Below are 22,396 nucleotides of genomic sequence, written 5' to 3' on the forward strand. Positions count from 1 at the left end.
AACAATCACAACCTGGTTGGAAACAGTTTGTTATCGCAATATACCCTGAGGATGGTCAGATGTAGGCCAAATGTTCCGCCCAGAATCTCAGCTGGGGCAAAGGGGGAAAAGGGGACCACAGCATGGCCAACGTTACGGCACTCTAGTGAGATTTGCATGCCGAGGATGAGAATTACACAGGATTTGCTCCACCAATCTCGCTGTGACATCAGCATCCATGCAAAGAGGACAGTTCCCAGTATCACAATTCCACATTCAGGCAAAATTTCCTGGTCACTAGTGCAGATCAGGATCACAGCCAGAATGCAGAACACAATTATTTGGCAGAGGGGCTGGGAACAGAGCATTGCATCTCAACATTCTTCCTAAGGAGCACGCTGGAGAGGCTGCTCAAAGCATTTTATCCAGAAAGAGATGCTGTCGAGCATCAGGCTTTCCTTAATCGGCTAAAGATGCCCAATGGACATAAGAGTTTTTTTACTGTTGCAAAAGGAAACAAATTGCAGGATACTTAACAGAGATTTGTGTTTCTAAAAGAAAAGTTGCAAAATTCATTCTAAAGAAGGCAAAGTTAGTATTTCAGGCAATGTTAGACCTTACTCATATGCATCTCTATGGGGACCAATGGCCTAGAAAGATTTCAGCTTCTACTAAATCAGTGCATCAGCTTAATAGTACTCACACCTGAATGTTTAAAAGTAGTTATTGAGTTTTATCTGCAAGGGAGAAAGGGGAACAGAAGGCACACAAAAAGGCTGCTTTGAAGCAGCACAGCTTTTAAAAGGTTTGATGGCAGAAAAAATTCCCCAAGACTCTGTCCTGCATAGCAGGCAATTTCTCACCCCAAGACTCACTCACAAGGCTGAAGGGTAATCATGGCATTTAAGCCAGGAAAAATGCCAGTCCAGAAAAACCATCAGAGTGCCTGATGTCAGCCAGCACACCGTAGTTAACCTAGGCCTGGTGTGTGGGGGGGGGGGGTAGGAGAGAGGGAAGGGCGCAAAGTGGGAATCAGAAGATTTTTATATAGCTCAGCTTTCCAAACCTTGAAAGCCAAATAACTGCCAGATATCAGAGCTGTTCCACAAAGAAGCTAGCCTGATTGTGATTTCATAAACTCCCCAGGGGTTGCTCATCCCTCAGTTTGCAAGGCTTGTTGGCATGCCTGCCTGCAATAAAGGAGAGATTTTAAAATTTGTATGGTGCTTTTGAAAACTGTGACAGTCTACTGCTACTGGAAAGGCACAGCCCTGCCCTACATGAGATTGGAGAGGAAGCAACACTGATGTGAAAGCAAAGCAGATCATGGTCGCCTTCCGAAGGACTCTCCCTGTTGAGCAGAGAAACCCTTGGCTTTGAAGGCATTCCGTAGCTTTAGGCTCCTCCACAGAAGAGGTGGAGAGTAAAGTAGGGACACGGAGAGTTCACCTAGAGGCTGATCCTTAAGGCTAGAGCCAATATGTTCATTTCTGTTGGCTCAAAGTGGCAGCTGGATTGCAGGAGGACTTGCTGAAAAAAAGTTCTCTTTAAAGCCATTAGTGCAAGAGGCCATTAGTTAAGGAGATGGACTGCAAACACCCCACGCTTTCAGTCTGCGCTGCCCTCGTCTTGCTGACTACAACAGCAGGCACTTCTTGGAGTTCTTCTTTGTCACCGGATAGAGAACGGCACGCACGGCTTCTGCAAATACTTCCCTTACCCCTTCCTGGTTCAATGCTGAACACTCCAAGTATTTAACTGCCCCGATTTGTTTGGCTAGCGAAGTGCCCTGCTGGGGGGTGGTAGGGCCCAGGCTTTGCTCCTTCAGCTTTTTTACGGCTTCTGCATTATTCCGCAAGTCCCTTTTGGTGCCCACCAGAAGAATTGGCACATTGGGACAATGGTGGGAGACCTCAGGGTGCCATTTGTGTCGCACATTGGCATAAGAGGAGGGGCTGCCGATGGAAAAGCAAATCACAAAGACATTGGTCTGCGGGTAAGAGAGGGTCCGCAGACGGTCATATTCCTCTTGTCCGGCTGTGTCCCAGAGGTTAAGGCTGACCATCCTCCCGTCCACCGTCATCTGAGCGCTGTAGTTATCAAACACCGTGGGGATGTATTCCTCCGGGAAGGCATTGGTGGTGTAGCTGATGAGCAGGCAGGTCTTTCCCACAGCGCCGTCTCCCACCACCGCACACTTTATCGTCTGCATTCTTTGGCTTGGAAGAGCCCTGTGCAAACAGAGATTCAAATTAGAGGGAAGGCAATTATTGCCTGTATATTGGTGGTGGTTACCCTTTGAGAGCTGAATGCAACGAAATTTCATTTTAATGTATGCTGATTAGTGTACATTTAAAATGACAATAAAGTTATTCTATTCTCTAATTCACGTATGGAAAACTTTTGTGAACAAAGAGCAACCTGGAGACTTTAAAATACAGGCGGCCAGAAAGGGTCATTGGGGCTAGGCAGCTTCTTTGCTGTGGGGCAGGAGAAACGAGTGGCTTCACCTGTTTCCCGTGAGCAGCATCCCCATCAGAAAGAGTATATTTGCAGGGGCACCAGAGAGACAAATCTCTCTTCCCGCCCTGCCAAGAAGAATATTGACTGGGCCTACAAAACTAGAGAGAAGCATGGCAGATCTCTTCCAAGAGGCGCAGAGACAACTTGTCTTGAAAGCTTTTTACTTTACTGTCTTCAAAGGTTTGCTGCCCCAGCATGAACCAGGAATTGTTCCAGCAGCCGGAGGCAAAAAAAAACACGTTAGACTTTAGAGCATGGATGGTGGGAGCTCAGAACCATTCTGTTTGGCACTACCACCAGAGGCCTCCTGCTAATAAACAAAGAAGCAGCACAAAAAGTCAAGCGCAATGGGAACTGGGCTTGTGGACAGAAAATCCACCTTGCTGAGGCCACAGAAGTTCAGAAAGAAACCAGATCAGGCTGCTCAGAGGGTTTTCGAAGTAGAAACAAAAAAGTCCCTGTAACAATTAGACAAACAGACAGCTTAATCCTCCATCACAACGTGAATCCGACCATTTTGCACTTCCAAGATTGCCAAACTAGCTCAAACAAGCAATGGCTTGTCAGACTTTTCTTCAGGAGGTGCTACTTAGTTCTCAAATGACTGTTTCTCGCCAGGCACAAAACCAGCCTAGAAGATCACCTGTCCCAAGAGAGCCAGGACCGCCCAACAGAGCAGCGAGATAGCCGGAAAAGTCCGCAAGAAAAAAAATTCAAACGTCCCTTTGCAACCCGTGTTCCAAATCCTTCCCTGGGTGCTAATTTTTCCATCTCTATCCCCTCCCCAAGGGGGGGGGGGAGAAAATCCCACTGGGATCCTGTTCACCCGTCAATCCCGCTAACCACGGTTTAAGGAATAAGGCATAGTAGCTTAGTCGACACCTACACTAAGCAGGAAACCATGGCTTACACACGGAGCAGCCTGGTTCAAGTGGCGCGCTAAGCCACAAAGCAAACGAGGTTATGCGGCTGTCCTAAAGGCGGCGGCCGGCGGACCTCCCGGGCTCCCGACTCGCTGCCCATGGGCAACTCTCGCCCTCCTCCCTCCTTCGCCTCGCCCGGCAGCTGCCGGCCCCGCCGCACAACTTCAGCCGGTGGCAAACGGCTTCCGCCCGCGGGGTTTGGGCGCAGGCAGCCCCGCAGGAAGGGCCGTCCTTCTCCTCCCGGGGAGGGAGCCGCGGCGCCCCGAGGCCAGAGACGCCCCCCTGTCCGTGGACGGGGCTGCCGCGGAGGCTCAGGGCCGCTCAGCCCCCCAGCGGCGCCGCGCCCGACGTCGCCGGCGCCCGAGCGTCTTGGCCGGGCCGAGGCCGACTCCGCCCGCTGCGGACGATGGGGCTTGTGGTCCAAGCAGGCAGGCGCGCCCGGCGGAGGGGCCCGTCGTCCCAGGCGACCCGGAGGCCGAGCCGCGCCCTCCGGCCGGCCGCCTCCCTGAAAGCCGACGCGGGCCCGGAAGAGGCGACGGCTGCTGGCGAAGGGCCGTGCCCGAACATGGCGGGCAATCGGGGTCCCGGGCCGGGCTCACCTCCGCGTCGCTCGCGCCTCCCTTGCTGCCCTCCGGGCGGGTCCCCGCGCCGCCGCCGCCGCCGGCCAAAGTCGAGCTGGAAGCGGCTGCGGGAAACCGCGCCCCCCGCGCCCGGCCCACGCACTACGCATGCGGCCTCACGCCCCGCCCCATCGACGGGGAAAGGCCAATGGCACGGCCCGCCCGGGCCTGCTGGGAAACGTAGTCCGTCTACGGCGGCCGCGAAGGGCCTTCTTCCAGGCTCGAGGGCGGTCCCTGGGCTCGCGCGCCCCGCCTGCAGGTGGCCGCGGAGGAGGGGGCGCCCTGCTTCGTTTGGGCCGGTCCCCCTAGGCGCCCAGTGCTTCGCCTCCCGCGGCATCCGTGCATTAGCAGCCCCCCCCCCGACTGCCTCGCTCTGCATCCACGTGATGCTGCATGTGCCTCTGGCGAGAGAGAAAAGCTGCCCCGGGGTGAATTTGGGGCGTCGGCGGATTGAAGGAAACGTTGCCAAGAAAATGACTCTTCCCGGTAGCCGCCAGGAGGCTGCAGCTCCGCTCTGTGCCGTTGCCCAGTGACAGAGCCACACTCCTCGCCCTCATCCTGGCCCTGCAAGCAGCATTCCCGGCACTTGGCCGGGTTTGTGCTTCCTGACGGCCGGGAGAGCTGCGCCCCCCTCCCCTGGGGGTGCCCCGGCAGGTTCCTTGCACAAGGAGCGCTCCCTGGGGCGGCGTCTGCACAGGAGCCTGGAAAGTAGCCCAAACTGCGGCCCTGTTGCCTGAGGCGATCGTGGCAGTCTCTGAGGCTGGGTTTCTAGGCAACACAAGTGGTACCCAAGCAGCTGGCGATCAGTTCCCACAAAGAGGAGGAACTGTGCTGATTTCCAGCTGAGCCTCTTCCTTCTCCTGTTGGAAAGAAGGGCATCTTTCGGGGGGGGGGGGGGCTTTATGCCTGAAAAGCTGCTACCAGAATTATTCTGGTTTTTTGCTACTGTGGGTTAATGCCGGTCTCCTGGACTGTGGCCTTGGAGACCTTGCGTGGCATACCTGCACACATGGAGGCCAGCAGCTTTTGCGGCTGAGCTTGGAGGAGGGCTAGCACACGGCGGGGCGGCTCATGGCTGGCTGCGGTCCCATTCATCACCAGTTTGTACTGGGAAAGAAATCTGATCAAAAGCATGGCTGCACAAAACTCTTGCAAAGAAGGGAGGGTCTGCACAGCATACACCTCCCTACACACACACTGACTTACTCCCACTGAAAGAAGTTGCTTTTATTTCAAGACAGGACAGGGCCAAGAGGGTCCTCCCGCAGGGGCGAAACTCTGGATGGTGGGAGTGTCCCCAGGCTCCGTGGAGGTGCTCTCCTGCAGCCCCAGAGCCAGCCCAGCCCCCTCCTGTTCCTCAGCCTGGCTCAGCTGCCTGCCTGCCCCTGCTTGGCTGCCCCCTCAGCCCTCATCCTCGGACCAGCCCAGGCTGTCATCTGAGTCATCCATGGGGGCTTCCAGAGAGCTGCTTTTTGTGGCCTCCTCCTGGGGCGGTGGCTGACAGGCCTCCCCTCGGCTCTGTGGCTGCTCGAGCCCAGCCCAGGTAATGGGGTTCGCTTTCTTCAGGGCAATTTCCACCTTGGAAGGCAACAGGCTGGCAAAGCTCTTCTCCACATTGATGACCTGGAAGGAGAGGGCCAGCAGGAGAACCAGCTGGATCAGGCAGCCCCCCAATGTCTGCAGTGGCCGTCCTGGCACTATGAGGGTGGGAAGATGTCCTGAAGCCGCACAAACGGGGGCCACCTCCCTCCCCCAGCCTTTTCATTGGTAGCTATGGAAAGAAGAGACCCTTTGGAGTCCAGGCGGGTCTTTCTTCCAAGGTGGCCCCCAAAGAAGAAAGCCAGGCAAGTGAGTCAAACATACCCCCCAGAGATCCAGCTGGGCCTGGAAAATCTTGTCTCTCTCAAAGGCTACCCGGATGTCCAGCTGCAAGAAAAGAGGAAGCCTCCTCAGCCCCAAGTCCTGCCGCAGCACCTCCACCCTGCCCTGGAAGATGGGGTTGGTTGCAGCGCCCAGCAGGCCACGTCTGAGAAGCAGCTGTGCCCCAGCCCTCCCACCCCCCCCCGCCAGCAGCCCTTCTTCCTTACCACAGTGCGGTTGGCCTTGATGGAGCTGAGGTGGGGCAGGGGGGTCCTGGCATAGAGGGTCACCACCACTTGGCTGCTGGTCTGGTGCCAATCCTGTCGACAAGAGACCCGCTTCTTGTCCTCCTGTGGTGGCCATAGAAAAACAGCTGGTCAACATTCCTGCCCCCTCTTACGCAGGGAACCCCAATTTGGAGGACGGGCCTTCCGGACTGCAGCCTTGCAGGTCCCCCAACAGGCAAAAAACCTCCCTAGGGACCCCGAACGGGATGGGAAGCGTCAGCCCATTTCCCTCCTTCTACGTTGCAGGAGGGGTTCCCGTTCAAGGGCATCCCTTTTCTCCCTCCTCTGTTTCTAAGGGAGGCCTCCTCCTCTGCCCCAAGGAGATCCCTTTGCTAGAAGGTTGTGCTTGGGGTGGGCGGGGGGAGGGCAGATGATGCTGAGGTGGCTCCCCTGTGAGAAAGGGGAAGCTGTTTTTCTGGGATCTGAAAGAGCTTTGGTGGCAAGAAGCTCTGCCCCCCCCCCCCTTTAAAGCACATACTTTGCAGGTAGCCACAACCAGCAAGGCTAGTCCAGTCCCTTGCTGTCCGGGCAGGGCTGGCCTCTGGCTTCCCTTCGGCTGCAGACCAAGCCTCGGACAGGGCGGGGGTTGGGCAGAAGACCCTCACCTGCCCCGTCACCCAGGTGTGCTTCCCTCTGCTGCAGCCCTTCTGCTCCAGGAATGCGGCAAAATCTGTGGTTTTGATCCCGCAGCAGCTCCAGTATTTCATGCTGGATGGATCACAGATGGAGGCGGGAGACAAGCAGAGAGCTTGGGTGGATATTTATTTGGGTAGTTAGGATAGGAATCCCCCCCCCCCAGTTACAGATGGCTCACCACAAGCGGGTGAAGCATCCACTTGATGAAGAGGACAGGAACTGCAGATGGCCTCACCTGTGTCTTCTGCCCCCTGGGAGTCTTAGGGAGGGGAGCACAGCTGGAGGCACCTGGCTTGGGTGACTCAGCAGGCCCCAGACAGGCCAGTGGGGGGGGGCAGGAGGGGAGTGGAAGATGCCGGGTCCCATGGCAGACCATCCCCCGCTGTGGGCATCACAGCTGAAGGCAGGGACTTTGAGGAGGAAGGGCATCCGAGATGCCCGTGAGGCTTACCCCTCATGGAAGACGGGCACCCCTGGGTGAAACAGGCAGGTCTCCCTCTTGCTCTCCTCTCCCTGGAAAGCCTGAAAGATCAGCCGGGCAGGAGACAGGAAGGGTTGGCCAAGTGGTCGGGAAGAGCCCGCTCCGGAGCCGCCGGGGCAACCAGCTCTTTCGGCCCACTGCTTCCCTCCCTCTCTCTTCTTGGCCAATGCTACCCTGAACTGGGGAGGCAGCTCTTTCCCGACCAGCCAAGGCTGGGCCATTAATTGGGTCCAAGGGGGGATGTTAGAAGCTGAGCAGCCCCAAGGGCAACTCACCGCCTGGCAGCCGGCGTTTTTGCAGGCCGTGCCGATGCTCGCCTCTGAGGTGCCCCCTAAGAGAAAGCCAGAAAACAGCAATTTGGGGCCTTGCAAGTCTGCTGGGGCACAGAACTGCAGCTGCCCCCAAGGCCAGCCGCATCTGCTTGCGAGGGATCCTGTCCTGCCCCACAGCCTCTTATCAACTGGCCAAAGGCTCGGGACCTTCCCCAAGCGAGGTTTAGAGGGCTGCAGCTTCCAGCGTTCTCAGCTGGCTCCCCACACAGCCTCCCACGGCCACACAGAGGCACAGTGGGGCCACCTGTGGTGCTTGTACTCCCCCCACATCCCCGGTCAACTGGGAAGAGAGCAGCCACTTAGCCGCTCAGCTGCCCCCCTTCGTTTTGGCTTCATCTTTCCCCCAGCAAGCCTCATCGTGTTTCCCACCGGGGCTGGCCAAGCCGTGCGGGGCAGGTTGCGTGGCCGAGGATGTGTCCAGCTTCTCCAGGAGTTGCTGCAGTGCCTGGGCCACCTTCACCAGCAGCGGCTGCTTGGGCTCATCGGAACTGGGGGCCAAAGGAGAGGGCAGAATGTATGCACAGAGGAGCCAGTTTACGTTAAATTTGGGCAAAAGGGGTGTAACTCCTGTTCTTCTGCCACCCCCGCCTCACGGACCGCTTCCTTCCTTCGGTGCACAATTCACTGATGGGGTTGGGAAGGAAAGCAGATAAATAGAACCTCCTCGTGCAGAGGAAGTATACCTGTAAAACTCAAGGGAGATCTCTGCTGCTTCCCATCCCCAGCCCAAAGCTGTCAGCACCATCAGGCTTGGGACCTCCGGGAGGGTCCTTATCAAGCCCCTCCTCACCTGGGCCTCTCCCGCTGCAGCACCTCAGCAGACTTTGACTCCAGAACAAGGTCTTCAGTGCAGGGCTTGTGCTTGGCAGAGGCCTCCTCCGGCTCTGGAGGCTTCTCGTGGCTGTGGTAGCCTTTCGTGCAGCCCTTTGGAGAGAGAGAAACGGTTCTTAGTTATTTCACAGGCCCGTCTGGTCTGCCGGCCTTGCGGGACAGGCCTTTTTCTCACATTGAGGGTGCACTCTGCGACTGAGACACTGAACTGCGGACCTCTAGCTCAGCCCTGAGCTTGGATGGCAACGGGACCCTTCTGCCATGCCCTGCTGTCACCCTCCCTCCCTCCCTCCCCACCAACCCCCACCAACCTTTTCCAGATGTGTAAGGTTGTGATGTTTGGGAAAAGGCCACTGGAAAAAGAATAGCTGAAAAAGTCAACTGTGTCTGTGCAGCAAAAGCTAAGAGGGCCATGAGCTGTGCTGGCCTCGTCCATCAATGCACGGGATGGATATGCTGACAGGGGAACGGGCACTCGCACCCCGCGGTTTGTAAGCATCATCTACCTTTATGGAGAGGAATTCAGAGAAGTCGGTCGTCCGTTTCTTGCAGCAGGACCAGCCCTGGAAGAACAACAAGGAGTAGGTGCCCCCTCCTCCAAGCCCAGCACCCCCAAACAGGCCATCCCCCCGCTTGCTGATGGGGAGGAACAGCGCCAGCACCAGAGGTGTTGCGTTCCTCCTATCTATACACTGCCTTCCTGCTTGGGGGTGGGTGGGCAGGGCCCCCATCCCAGGAGCAATAAGGGCAGAACAGGTGCCTTGACATGGAGGGAGGGGGACAGAGCAGCAGACCCTCCACTCGATGGGGATGTCAACCTGTGCAATGGCCCTTCTCCTCCTGGACACTCCCGGCCCCATTGCTGCAGTTCCACCCGTGGCTGACTGCAGGGAAATGGGGTTGAGCCCCCCCCTGCCCTGTGCAGTTGGACCCACTCACCTTCAAGGCATCGTGGAAGATGGGAAAGCCCGGGTGGTGGAGGCAGGCATCTGAGAGAGGGAGGGAGGAAAGGAGGGTTTTCTTCCAGCAAGCAGCTTGATCTGCACCCCCATCCTTCCATCCTGTTCCATTTCCAGACTGTTCTGGGGATGGAAGACCTACAAGTTCTCCAAGACTGTGATTTCAGGCAGCCCAAAGTTAAACTGGCACTCCTGATCAGTTCCCAGCTCAAAGGTGGCGGGGGGGATGGAAGCTCCACTGTGCCCCCCTCCCAATGTATGGGGCTGCAGCTGCTGCAGCTCCTTCCCCTTATAAAGCCCCCGCATGGGGATTTGGTCCGAGCCCCCCACTTTCAGAACATCAGCACCAGGGGGACTGCCTGGCAGGCACAGGCCAGGAGCAAGGGGTGTGCTGGGCATCCCAGCCAGCATGTAGATGTGGCACCAGCAAGGCCCTTCGTCCAGCTGCAGCTCCTCTGCTGCAATCGCTCCTGTGCCCACCGCCCTCCCTCCCTCCCTCCCTGCCCACCTACCCTGGCTGTTCCTCTCTGGGTCAAAGCTCTGCCCGCAGCCTTTCCTGTAGCACAGCAAGGCCATTGCCGAGTCTGGGATGGAGCCTGGCCGGCCGGGCGGCTACAAAACCAGAAGGCTCAGCTATCTTTAGTAGCGAGGGCTGCAAAGGGGGCAGCCCAGAAAAGGGCAGCAGCTGCTCCACCACTCAAGATCACCAAAGGGAGGGGTGGGCTGGGAGGGTCCCCTCTGCCTGAGGCTCAGCTGCCAGCCAAAAACACAAGGCCCTTGGCAGAAGCCCCCTGGGATGCCTCCAGCTGTTGCTCCTGCTCAGATGCAGGGCTACATGTCCCCCCCCCCCATCATGCCAGGACAAACAGGAAGAGAAGCAGCAAATCGGCAGCCCCACGAAGAAAAAAGGCTCTGGAAACTCCGTTTATTCTGGCCAGCGAGGTCCCAGCACATCCAGGTGTCGCCAGAAGCCCCCTCCCAATCCTTTGCCTCTTCTTTCTCAGTTGCAAAGGAGGGGAGAGCTGAGGCTGCCTCTTCTTCCCTGTCTTGACTGCAGAAGACCCCAGAAGACGGCAGACTCGGTTGCCCTCCTTTGTCCCCTGGAGCAGGGCAGAGGGGGCAAGGCCCTTCCCCACCTCCCAGCAGGCCCAGCTTAAGTTAAGCACGTCTTTTGTCCCTCTTCACCCTTCCAAGAGGAGCTGGCCTGAAGCCCAGGTAAAGAAGTGGCTGCCCAGGATCGGGAGTCCTTGCTGGTCAGGCCCATCCTTGAGCGCCCGGGAGTGACCCAACAGTGTCGGCTTACGGGGGGCTACCTGGCACCTTGAAGGAAGCCCAGCAGCACCTGCAAAACTCGGTCAGATCCCACCGCCAGTGATGTGGGGCGCCTCTGGCTGGAAGCCCAAAGTGGAGGTGCCAAGGAAGTTGCCAACATATTCATGCCTGAGCATTACACAAAACTGTTCCAGCCAGCTGCTGAGAAGCCAGCGGTCCAGTTCTGCCCTGACCCCTTTCAGCTAGACCTGCTCTTCGTGTGTGGGACGCCCACTTCCCTTTTTGTTCCCCTTAATCCATCCCAATTTATGTACATCACGTGACAATTTTGCACTTTGCCTGACCCCAAATCATCCTTCTTTGCTGGCTGTTTGCAGCCAGGTATTTGCACACTACAAGATTAGTCCCACTCAGAATGGCTTGGGGAATTCTTCCAACTGACCAGCCAGGACAGATCAGTGTCCTTTGAGTAGCATGACCATTCCCTTTCCTTCACCCTAACTCTAGCTCCCCCCCCCCAGTTTATAGGGGGCTCCACAGACCTCTACTCTAAGGGGCTCCAGACAAGTGGCTGCAGGGCTATTTTCCCAGAAAACAAGCGACCCCGAGCTACCCAGCTCAGTCACTGCGCCACTTGGCTCACTCGACTGCCGTTTCCCAAATGTCTCCCAGAATTCTCAGCCACCCCTTGGGCAGAGCTGGAGAAGGGCTTCCCAGCAGCAGGAAAAGGCTGAGGATGCCGGCCTGTTGCCGTTTCCCAGAGGCAGATTTTTCGTCTAGTAATCAGAAACCCAGCAGACATCAGAGGTGGACACAAGGTGAAAAAGTCTTAAAATCCCTTTTAATAATGCATTCCTGTAACAATCTTGAGACAAACTCAACCTGTTAGTCGACGATTACAGCTCAGATTCACACATTTACTTCTACACAAGACAGGTAAAGTTAGGGTTATACAAACAATTGCTTCAGCTGAGTTTTTTTTTAACAGGAAACTTTTGTGTTTTACTATGTCCAATAGATTGTACTTTTCTACCAATAAAAAAGAAAGAATGGTACAACACTGAATAATTCATCCCAGAACCACCACCACTATCGAGCCCTCTTGGCTGCCCCAGAGAACTACAGGAAAGGAAAAAATGGTCCAGAGGAAAAAATAAAAAGCTACAAGTTTAAAAAACTATTCCCCCCTCCCCTTACATGATCTGCCATTTGTGGCTGTAGCTACGTACAGAACCACGGGCCTTGAAGCCCCAGTGCTCAGAAGGGGTCTCCGAGGCCTGGGGGAGAGCTGGGGGCGTCCAAGGACAGCCTGTGGCCAGGGGCTTGGGGAAGGGAAGGAAAAGGGCCAGGGGTCCTAGCTTGGCCCATACACTACACAGCTACTGAAGCCTCCTGGGATCCATGTTCACATTGCGTGCTTGCAGGAATGCAACCCTCCTGGTGTCAGCTGCACCATTTAGAAATACGATCAGATGCCTCTTGCCTTGGCCAAACTCCTGGCCTCAAGAAGGAGCTAGGGGTCTTCTTGAGAGGAGAGCCAAGCACTGGACCCTTTCCTGTTAGTACCGGCGACGCTTGTTGGGGCCAAAATCTCCGCCGGGAGCTCCCCGGTTGAATCCCGGTGTGCTTCCTGCCATGGTGCCCAGGCCTTCCATGGCCCCGCTCTGTCCGAAGCGATCGGCTGGTGGTGGAGGGGTCTTGTGCAGAGAGAAAGGAAAGATTTTGGTCAGAAACAGCCCGAGGCCCCGAGATCCAAGGGTTCTTTCCTGCTTTCTGAAGACCTACAAGGGGGCTCAGAGGCAGGTCTAAGCCTAAGCCCAGGGGTAGCACTTTCTTCAAAGAACCTGCTTAAGAAAGACAGAAAACCCAGCTGGGATCCTAAAACCCATCAGAACTCTAAGGGTAGTAGCTCCTGAAAGAGATTCTATATCCTGCAAGCCTCGGATGTTTAAGCTGCTAGCCCTCCTTAAGTTTGTTGAAACAGAAGGCAAGAATCCTAAACCCAGTTTATGTCCTTAAGGAATAAAAAATACCCAATGGACCTTGCTTTGAATGTTGCAGCAGATAACACCCCCCCCCCAAATAGCTAATAAGTTAACTGATAATACTGCCCCATCTTGGCTCTTCCACCCCACCCCCCACCAAGGACGAGAGCTCAGGTGACCTCACCATTCCCATGGCTCCATCAGGGATCATTGGTCCAGGGCCAGTCGCAGGTGGGGGTCCTGCAGGGACACTGGTGCCCCCCATGGCCCCCCTGTTGTTCATTCCTATTGCACCTGAAAGGCAAAGCAGGGACCCCTCCTGAGATGCAACCCAACTCCCTCCCCCTTCAGAATCCCCCGTGGCTGCCCCCGAGCCAGCCCCCTTGCTAACAGCCCCTGCTCAGCTACAGGCCGAGACCCCCGACCGATGCCCAGGGCTGGAAGGACACCCTCTCTTGACCGCGGAGGGCCTGGGCACCCCTCCCACTTACCTCCCATCCCCATCTGCCCCATGCGCATGTCGGGAGGCTCCCTCTGAAACAGACAGACAGGCCCAAGGTGACTGGGTGCCCTGGTGGTCAGGTGCAGCCGCCTCCTCCCTCCCGGTCCTGCCCCATCACCCCCCCCATTACCGCGTCAGGGAAGGCGCCCTTGAAGCCCTCCTGCTGCTGCTGCCGCCTCATCATCTCCTCCTGCTGCCGCCTCATCTCCTCCTCCCGGCGCCGGCGCTCCTCTTCTTGCCTGCCAGAGAAGTCCGGGCTTGGCTCTCGGTCTGGGCAGCCTGCCCAAGGATCACCCCCCCCCCCGGCCTCTTCGCCTCTCTGCGGGCCACATCCCACTAGCCCCCCCAAAAGGCCCATGGGGGGGCATCAATTAAGCCAGAGATCGCTTAGCAGGGAGGCTGGAGCCAAGAGCTCCTAGGGAAGTTTTCCATGACTAAAGAATTTTGTTTTCAGCTCTATTTATTAATCAATTTTTGACCTGCTTTATCATTTAACCTGCAATCTGTACCGGAACTGCCTTTGTTAATCCAATGCTCACCTGAGTTCCAGCTGTTTGCGCTTCTGCACCTCCTGATTGTGCAGCTCCTCCATGCGCCTGAGCTCCTCCTGGCGCCTCATCAAATCTGGAAGAAGGAGCAGGATGAGAGTTTGGAATCCCGGCGGGGCTGCCAGAAAGGATCCCCACAGCGAGTACCCATAAATTCCAGGGCCCACCTTGACGCATGAGCATGACCTGGTGCTCATGACGAGCCGCCTCCATCTCCATCTCCAGCTTCTCCCGGGCCTCTTTAATGTTGCGGTCCACTTGCTCTTGCTGCTGCTTCTCCATTTCGATTAAGGCCTTCCAGCGCATGGCGTACTCATACTCAAAGGAGCCTGGCTGTGCAAAGCGGGGGGGCTGCTCGCGCTCCCTGCGGGGGCAGAAGCCAGAAATCCACTCACTCAAGAACTACAAGCCATGAGCTGGGACTAAAGCTGGAAACACTGAGACCGAGAATCTCGCAGAGGAAATATAGCGATCTTCTCAGCCGGTACCTGCTGAATTAGCAGAGCCTGCAGCTCCAACCCACCAATATCACCAATTAAAGACACCTGAACTACAGTCTGGATGCAGAGGACAATACTTCAGTTTTCACGTCTGCTTTAACAGACATAAGCCTAGCCCAAAGGTATTTCCCTCCATGATTGCATGCTGGGCAGAACAGCTTTTTAAAACATCTGCTTCCATCACAAAGGTGCCGCTTGATATCTCCCCAGCACCTACTTGTGATATTGCTGGTTTTTGATGACCAGCTTTTCCGGCAGTCCTTCCTCATCATCATACTGGTCCATGGGCTCCACCGTCACAGGCCGAGGGAACCTTGAGAAAAAAATTGAGAATAGGCCAACATTGGGCAAAAACCAGAAAGTTAGCAACAGCCTTTAGTATCAAACTTTCCCTTAATTCCCTTTTCAGAATGAAGGATCGTTCTTTGACAGTACCAACTGATGTTTTCTCAAGCCATTGGGGCAACCAGAAGAAAGTCAATTATCAGGATCGAAGCACCAAGTTACCCAGTACAGATCCTAACATCCTGCTTTGGCAACCATTCTCTTCAGCTCCTCAGTGGCTTATCTCAGAAGAAGCATCTGCCATGCTCAGGCATGTGGAAGGAGGAATCAGCTTCCTAGGTAGCTGACCTGAGCACACACACAACAGTTGTAGGCTGCAACGCCTTTCAAAAATGAATATCTCTAAAAGAGGAGAACGCAGATGCTGTGTGCATATTCTCTCCACTTTGTCAGCCCTCCTCACCAGAGGCAGAGATCATTCACTAACAGGGACCGCCAAAGTCCCCATTTATGGCTGCAAACACAAGGACAGAAGACCTGCCCTCTAGCTGCAAGCCTACCCCAGTGACCCAGAGCAGCCTCGCCTGTGCTTACGTAGTCAGCAAGAAGGATCCCTCGCTGCATCTGTCCAGGGCTTTTCTGGCAGCTGGTTTTCCCGAGAACTCTACAATGCCTTTTCCAGAAGGCCGGCCTCTGTCGTCCACAATGACCACAGCCCTCTCAACTTGGCCAAACATGGAAAAAGCCTCTTCCAGGAGCTCATTAGACACAAACTGCGGCAGGTTCCTGACGGTCAACGATGCACTGTGGCAAGCGAAGCGCACACGCAGCTGCTTCCCACGCAGAGGCATGTTGTCCAGCTCCACCTTTGCAATCTCAGCCAGGGTCCGAGTTTCCTGAGGGCAAGACAGACATGCAGGCAGACTAAATGAAAGGTGCATTACAGTTATCTCAAGAGTATTTGTATTGTAGCCCAAAGAACAATTGTTAGGTGGGTTAAAATGAGGTACAAATTAAACATGTAAGATTCTACTTCACAAGTAAGCAGCTGCAGAAAAAGCCCCAACCTTTGCCTGGCTCCCACAGGAAAGAAGTCCTCAGCAGCCAGATTGGCAATACTATTTCCCAGCATTTTCAGCTCTCTTTCGTGCATAGACAGTTGGGATAAATGCCAGTAATAGAAGTGATAAATATCTTCTGGAGGGCCAACAGCCTAAAATTTGCTTGCATCCAAAATACGACATGTGGGGTTGTATGCTGCTCAAAGAATAATGGTCGTGCCCTTCAAACTCAGTCAAGTTAGCTCACCCCAAAGCCCAGGACACACAAGAAATAGCTCTGGTCTCTCACCAGCCTGATGAAGCCGAAGCCTTTGTCCTTGTGAATGAAGACTTCACCAGCTTTTCCATATTTTTCAAACATCTTTCTCATCTCCTCCTCGGTGATGTCAGGTGGCAGGTTTCCCACAAAGAGGCGACTCCTTTGGGTGAAGGTCTTTTCTCCAGGTTTTCGGAAATTCTTCAAGTCAATCGTCAGGCCTTCATCTGAGGGGAAGGAGATATAAATTCGTTCTACAAAATTGGGGAACAAATAGTGACTATTAACACATTCCAGAATATGATGATCTGAACACTAACAGCACTTCCAGCTTGCAGCCACAGGAAAGTACGGTCCAAAACTATCACTGCCTCTCCATGCAACCAGAAAGAGGATTCTCACTGTAAACTTCATCTTATGCATCAGAAGATTACAAATTTATTTAATTTATTCAAATTATTTTCCAAAGCACCAGAGGACGAGAAACAATGGATGGAAACTAATCAAGGAGAGAAGCAACCTGGAATTAAGTAGAAACTTCCTAGCAGTGAAGTCAATTAACCAGTGGAATAGAAGTTGCCTCCAGAAGTTGTGGGTGCTCCATCACTGGAGGTTTTTAAGAAGAGACTGGACAGTCATTTGTCTGAAATGGTATAGGATTTCCTGCTTGAGCAGGGGGCTGGACTAGAAGACCTCCAAGGTCCCTTCCAGCTCTATTCTGATTCAAATGCAACAACCATAGATCACAGCAACTGCAAGGTCAGGTCTAGAGCAGTTACATTTTATCTACAGGAGGATGCGGGTGGGAAAACTTTTCAGCTCTCTCCTGAAGGTAGGCCATGTCTTAATAATAACATTGCTTAAAAACTAGCTGACAAACACATTATATGACTCGTAAACTAATCTGATGGGCCAACACCAGTTTTACTAAAAGCTTGAAGGGGTCTGTCTATATGTTCTTGAAATGGAGATAAAGGTTCTAATCTTAAAATCAGAGAAAGTACCATGGGGACATCTAAGTCCAAGGGAAGGATGAGCCAGAGAAAGCAACTGTTTTAACGGTGATTATAACTTGCAGTATCAGCCAAAGAAGCCTCAGGGTTCCCTCTCTAAATAATGGTGCAGACTGTAGAGTTTAATTTCTTTTTGCAGCAAGAGCAGCCCAAGCAGAAGATTCTGTCAGTCTAGCCAATCTAGGCTGTGTTAATGAACTGAAACAGGGGCAACTCTGCCTGGCAGAAACAATGCCCACTTTGACACCCATGTTTGGGAGGGGGGTGTGGGGAGCAAGCGAAGGGAAAGCCGATCTAAGCCGCCTCCGGCCAGCAGCATTTGGCCTCTCCGGAAGCCGCACGTCCCGTCCCCCCCGGACAGCTGGGCACAACCGACTTGGGCTGCGCGGTGCTTTGGCCCAGCCTTCGGCCGACGCTCCCTTCCCTTCCCTCTGCCCGCGAACGGCTGCTCCCGGCACGGATCTTCCAGCCCGCCCTCGGGCCCATCCCGGAGCGGAGCCTCGCGAAGGGCCCGCGCGGCTCCCCAGGCCGCTCCCCCGGCCCGTCCCGTCCCGGCCACTCACTCTGGCTGTTGACCTGCTGCCCGTTGGCGGGGGCGGCCTGCGACTGGTGGTGCGACGGCGGCTTCCGCGGGGTGTGATTCTGCTTCTCCATGGCGAAGCCCTTGTTGCCCTGCATGGCTCCTCGCCTGGCGCGGAGGGCCGGATCCCTGCGGGCGAGGAGCGGAGGAGAGCGCGCGGGCGCCGCTCAGGGAGGGATCTGGCCGCCCCCCGTCGCCCCCCCGGCACCGCCGCTCCCGGCTCGAGGCCCCCGGCGGACTACAACTCCCAGGGCCCTCCGCGATCGCGGCCGGCGGAGGAGTCAAGAGCGTCCCAACGCCGCCGTCCCCACGCTCCCCGGGGAGCCTCCGGGCCGCGGCGCGCTTCCCAGAAGCCGGCAGAAGGGAGCGAGGCTGGGCGGGCTCCCCCTCGAGCTCCCCCCTCCGCCGGAAGAGGCGCTTCGCGACGCCTGCCGGGTCCCGGCCCCCCCGCCGCCGAGCCTCCCGCGGCCTCCTCACCTCAGGCGAGCCGACGAAAAGGCGGGGGGGGGGTAAAGGAAGGAGGAAAAAATGGGGGCGCGCGAGGCCGGAAACCGTTCTCTGGTGCGTGCTGGCCCTGTCCCGCCCTTCTCGCGTTTTGGTGGGCCCAATTGGCTGAAAGGCCGCTCCTATTCTTCCGCTAAATGGCCGCCACGCTTGCCGATCTAAAGGCGAAGGTAAACCGAGCAGGCCGTGGGCCTTCCGATTGGTCCGGCTCTCTGCTCCCCCAGCCCGCGCAAAGCTTAGCCAATCAGCACTCGAGGTGCTTTCCAGTCATGTTTGAGTGAGTGGTGAAAAAGGGACAAAGGGGCAGGAAAAGGGAGGGGGCGAAGAGAAAGTGACGTGAGGGTCCGCGAGGCCCGCGCAGGCGCATAAAGAACCGTGCAGCTTCTTAAAGGGACCGCGCCTCCATACGGGCGGGGTCGAACGTATATCGGTCTGCCTGCGGGGGCGCTGGGGCAAGGCCGCTTTCCAGGGCCGTAGATGCGGTCGAGGGCGGGTCGGAATTAATACTTGTTCAAGAAGTATATGCAAATTACGCGCAGAACTTTGCTCCGAATCCAGCTTGTAGCCAGCGACTTGCAAAGAAAAAAAGGACAAGCCGCGCAGGGCGATCCTACACTATTTCCCCCCACCTTTTTCCATTAAAGGTCACAGCTAAGATTTCCAGGCATATTGCAGCAAAATTCTATGCAGGATCGCTGGGGTTGGCGAGGAAGACCCATGAATTCAATGCAATTGTTTCCAGCTGTTGAGGGGGAAGGTGAGGAGCACAACTTTGCTCTGGAACCCTCTTCTAGGGAGCCTGCTGTGCTCGGAGGAAACCAGCTGGACAGAAGGCAAGCCAGCCTTCCAACTGCCCCACCAAGGGGGTGGGTGGGGGGTGTCTAACCAGAGAGGTCTGGGAGTTTTCAGGAGGAAGGGAAGGCAACAAAGCTGCACTGCAGGTGGGCGGTTGGGATCACAAAGCCCATCGTTTTACAAGTTCATGAAGCCCTACAGGTAATAGGCCTTGGAGGGTTTAGGACCTGGGGGGAGAAGAGGGTATGAGAGGTCATACCCTACTTCCAGCACCAGGATCCACTTGCCCCATTCATCCTACTGGGCTAAGCCCTGAGCATTGTGATGGGCAAACCATGGTTAATGGCTGAGTGATTCTCTAAGCTCTGGTCTCCCCATCCCTAGATCAGCTCCAGCTATGCCCTTTCCCTGGCTGCAACAATGGGGCCAGCTCTTTCTCTTACCGGCCCTCTGCCCCAAGGTTGCCCTCTTAAGGTGCGTAAGCCACACTGGAGAAGGTGGCAGGTGAAAGGTGGCAATTCCAGCTCTATAAGGACCACACAAAGATCAAAAGTCCTTCCAGAAAGACCAGGTGCTGGGTGGGTAGACCAGAGGTGCCAATGCGAGTGGGTGCCCTTTGCCTGATCTGAGCCAGCCCAGCAATATTGGGCAATGGAACAGGTCAGGCCTTTTAGTCGAGACCACCTCCTAGACAGAAGCTGATTCCCTCTGCCCCACGCTTCAGCGGTTTAACCTGCTCACATAACCCTGCAAGGTTATAGAGCAAAATGAAGAAATAGCTCAAGACTTTTTCACCCTTTTGCTAGGCCGGACAAGATCTCTATTCAAGAATCTTTTGGCAGGTCCCAAATTGGGTCTGGCAGTCCCAGCCTCTTTGAATAGTAGGTGCCATTTTGCCTGCGTGCATTATGCCACACGCTTGCAAAACGGTCCCTTTACTCCCTGCCCTGCTCTGTCCTTGGCTTTCAGTGTTGACACTGGTCCCTCTCTGATCCCTCCCGGCTATGTTTGGCATCACTTTTGTGCCCACCTGTTCTCCTGCCAGGGAGAGGCCATAGCTTGGGGCTGCCCTGCCAAAAGCAGGGGCTGATCACTGCAGCCCCTCCCATCTTTGCAGCTCCTGGGCCCCATTACAGAGCCCCCCTTGCCAGAGCTCTGCAGCTCCCACAGCGCTGGAACTGTCCTGCCTGAGCTACGTTGTGTGTGTGGTTGCCACACCAGATGCTGCGCTTTGACCTTCTGGCTGCTTCTGCTTCTGGCTGCCTGGCCTCCCTGGGAAAGCAGGAGGAAATGCCATGTGCCTGGAGGCCTTTGCAGCAGGAGGCTGGCAGAGAGGAAACCCAGAAGTGTGGGGGGGAGGCGGCAGTTGTGCACTGTGCAGTTGTTCACCCTTGGCCCTCAGGTATGCCATTCCTAGCCTGCGCACCGAGATTGGTGAGGGGAGGCTGGAGGACTGCTGAGACATGTTTTGGGGTGGAGCTGCTCCTCGTACAAGATGGGCCCGTGCAAGTGGGCTTGTGCCTGCCATGAATCACAGCAGGAGTTCTCCAGCTCCTCAGCCAGCTCAGCCTTTCCGGCAGCAAAGCCAGGGCTTCCTGTTCCGCCCACCAGGCAGCTTGACCTTCTGGGGAGCCTCATCCAGACCATAATTCCTTCTGAAGGGGTTGGTGAGGCCCCTCGGAGAGCCAGCCAGGGAGTGGCCAGGAGTGCAGAGAACAGGACTCTGCTGAGGTCCAGGGAGGGTCCGGGCCAGCCGGTCTCTTGGCAACCAGGGAAGAGCCTCCCTGAGGCATCCCCCAGCTTGATTACAACGTCTTGCCTCTCCCACAGGGACCACCCTGCGCATCTCACGGGGCATCACAGAGAACTTTGCCTGGGTTGGGTCTGCCAGGTCTGCATGCTGGCCTGGGGAAGAAGGGGCACTTTCTAACGTTGGTCGCAGCTCCGGTCAAGCTATGTAGAACTGAAAGTGGCCTGCCACTGCTATCTTTTCAGAGAAAAATGCAAGATGGGAAACACAGTTGCAGCCATGTGAGGAGTGACCAAGTGGTGACAAGCCTCTGTCATCTCCGCCATACTGCCCAACTAAGATTGGCACTAATCAAAATAATCTTGCTTCCCTTTCAAGCAACTCGAAGGTAGATGGGTATACTCTATGTGACTGAGGGATATACGAGAACAGGTTCCTACAGCGCATGTTGCATGGCTATCGACTTAATCCATATTTATAACATGCTGGATTCACACAAGCTGAAGCCAAAATAAAAAGCAATCAAGACAAAATTAACTAAGCAGGAGCTTGCAATTGACCTGGCTAGTCATGGCGTGTGAACATACCACAGAGCGACTGGGAGCAAATTGCTAGGGTGCTTTCTTACAGGCGTAGAATCCAGTTTACGGTCTCCATCTGATGGCACGGAACGTGGAACACTTCATTGGTTCCAGCAGGGGCTGAAGGATAAAGGCTTGCAGACTGGGGTCCGTGTGTAGCCCCCAGTGGTGGCAACCGGCCCAGAGCGGAGGCCACACTTGATAAGTTTAAAAATAAATCCGCTTTGGAAGCTTGAGGAATGTTTAACTGGATTTGGAAGTGCCAGGACAAAGCATGACGGCCCCCCCAGAATCCTTTCCAACCGAAAGCCCCTTCCTCAGGAACAGGCTGAGTGCCTCAGGGGTCCTTGGCTGTGTCCAAGCACACCTGCAGCTGCCCACCAGTTGGGAGATCTTGGAAACTGCTCTTCAGTGGAGGTTTTCCAGCAAGGGGGCCCTCGGACCCTCCCCAGCTATGGGCCAGAGCCTCCTTGCCGCAAGGAGAGTTTATGCCAAGGACTTCTGTACTTGATGCCCCTTGCCTTCTATGGGGGGGGCATTCAGGAAAGGGTATAGGGGGTCCAATTGTTCTCGTGCCATTGAGATCAGCATACGCCGGATAGAGGGGGTGCAGAGCAAGGGTCTTCCTGCCCCTCCTCAAAGGGAAAGCCTTGGTGGGAGCCTTGCAGCTAGAGGGGCCTTTGGCACGAGCCCCCCTTTGACTCTTCCCCTCGCTCTCCCCTTTGGGGCAACTGCGGAAGTGGGGAGGGGGCCCTGGCGATCTGGGGAGGGACGGCGGGTTCTGCTGGGGGCGAAGGGGGTTGGGGACCGCGGGAGGGAGCCGGGCTGATGCTCGGCGGGGGCGCCTCGCCTTCCGGAGGGCGGAGGGGGCGGGCCGGCGCGAGGAGGGGGCGGGGGGTCTCCAGGCGCCCCTTGTCCGTCCCGGGGGCGGTCCCCGCTGGCCCGCTACCGCCCCACCCTGACCGCGCTCCGCGCTCGCTGACCGCCGCCGCTGGCCGCCCGCCGCGAACGCCAAGGGAGCCCCGGCTCGGGGGCCCCGCCCGGAGGGAAGAGGTGAGAGCAGCGCCTGGGGGGCGGGGGCGCCTGGAGGCCTCGCCGGCTCTCCCCCCCCGGCTCCCCCGGCATTGGGGGCAGTTCCGAAGGGGGCGGCAGAAACGGCGGGAGTGAGGGAGGCAGCCCCCCTTCAGCCCCCCCGCTCGCCTTTCTCCCGACTCCGCCCCGTGTTCTGCCGCTCCGGGTTTTCCGCCTTGCCCGCTCGATCCGAGCGAGCAGGGTGATCCGCGCCGGGTTTTGAGTGTCGCCGGGCTGCCGCGGCCAGTCTCGCGAGCTCCGA

At 56.2% G+C, this 22,396-nt stretch overlaps 3 protein-coding genes across 3 annotated transcripts; all 3 read right to left on the minus strand.

The window, feature by feature from the left end:
• Window positions 1-1,565: 1,565 nt before the first annotated feature.
• Window positions 1,566-9,271, minus strand: LOC107303238 (rho-related GTP-binding protein RhoG-like). The gene is made up of 2 exons (XM_015832441.2): window positions 9,255-9,271; window positions 1,566-2,192 (listed from the first exon to the last, which is right to left on the minus strand). Exon 2 carries the CDS (start codon window positions 2,189-2,191, stop codon window positions 1,616-1,618), a length of 576 nt encoding a protein of 191 aa, XP_015687927.1. The 5' UTR covers window position 2,192; window positions 9,255-9,271; the 3' UTR covers window positions 1,566-1,615.
• Window positions 5,447-10,007, minus strand: ITGB1BP2 (integrin subunit beta 1 binding protein 2). Its single transcript, XM_029282939.1, has 11 exons — window positions 9,944-10,007; window positions 9,412-9,461; window positions 8,979-9,035; window positions 8,432-8,565; window positions 8,011-8,129; window positions 7,585-7,640; window positions 7,280-7,350; window positions 6,798-6,900; window positions 6,133-6,246; window positions 5,909-5,971; window positions 5,447-5,668 (listed from the first exon to the last, which is right to left on the minus strand). The coding sequence occupies exons 1-11, from the start codon at window positions 10,005-10,007 to the stop codon at window positions 5,447-5,449; spliced, it is 1,053 nt and encodes a 350-aa protein (XP_029138772.1).
• A 1,515-nt stretch (window positions 10,008-11,522) lies between these two features.
• Window positions 11,523-17,554, minus strand: NONO (non-POU domain containing octamer binding). Its single transcript, XM_015832442.1, has 10 exons — window positions 17,417-17,554; window positions 15,874-16,067; window positions 15,118-15,419; window positions 14,456-14,551; window positions 13,906-14,102; window positions 13,730-13,814; window positions 13,321-13,429; window positions 13,180-13,222; window positions 12,873-12,982; window positions 11,523-12,400 (listed from the first exon to the last, which is right to left on the minus strand). The coding sequence occupies exons 1-10, from the start codon at window positions 17,529-17,531 to the stop codon at window positions 12,263-12,265; spliced, it is 1,389 nt and encodes a 462-aa protein (XP_015687928.1). The 5' UTR covers window positions 17,532-17,554; the 3' UTR covers window positions 11,523-12,262.
• Between the last annotated feature and the right edge of the window lie 4,842 nt (window positions 17,555-22,396).

Source organism: Protobothrops mucrosquamatus, unplaced genomic scaffold (genome assembly GCF_001527695.2).
Source record: "Protobothrops mucrosquamatus isolate PMUCROS unplaced genomic scaffold, P.Mucros_1.0 scaffold4, whole genome shotgun sequence".
Classification (NCBI taxonomy): domain Eukaryota; kingdom Metazoa; phylum Chordata; class Lepidosauria; order Squamata; family Viperidae; genus Protobothrops; species Protobothrops mucrosquamatus.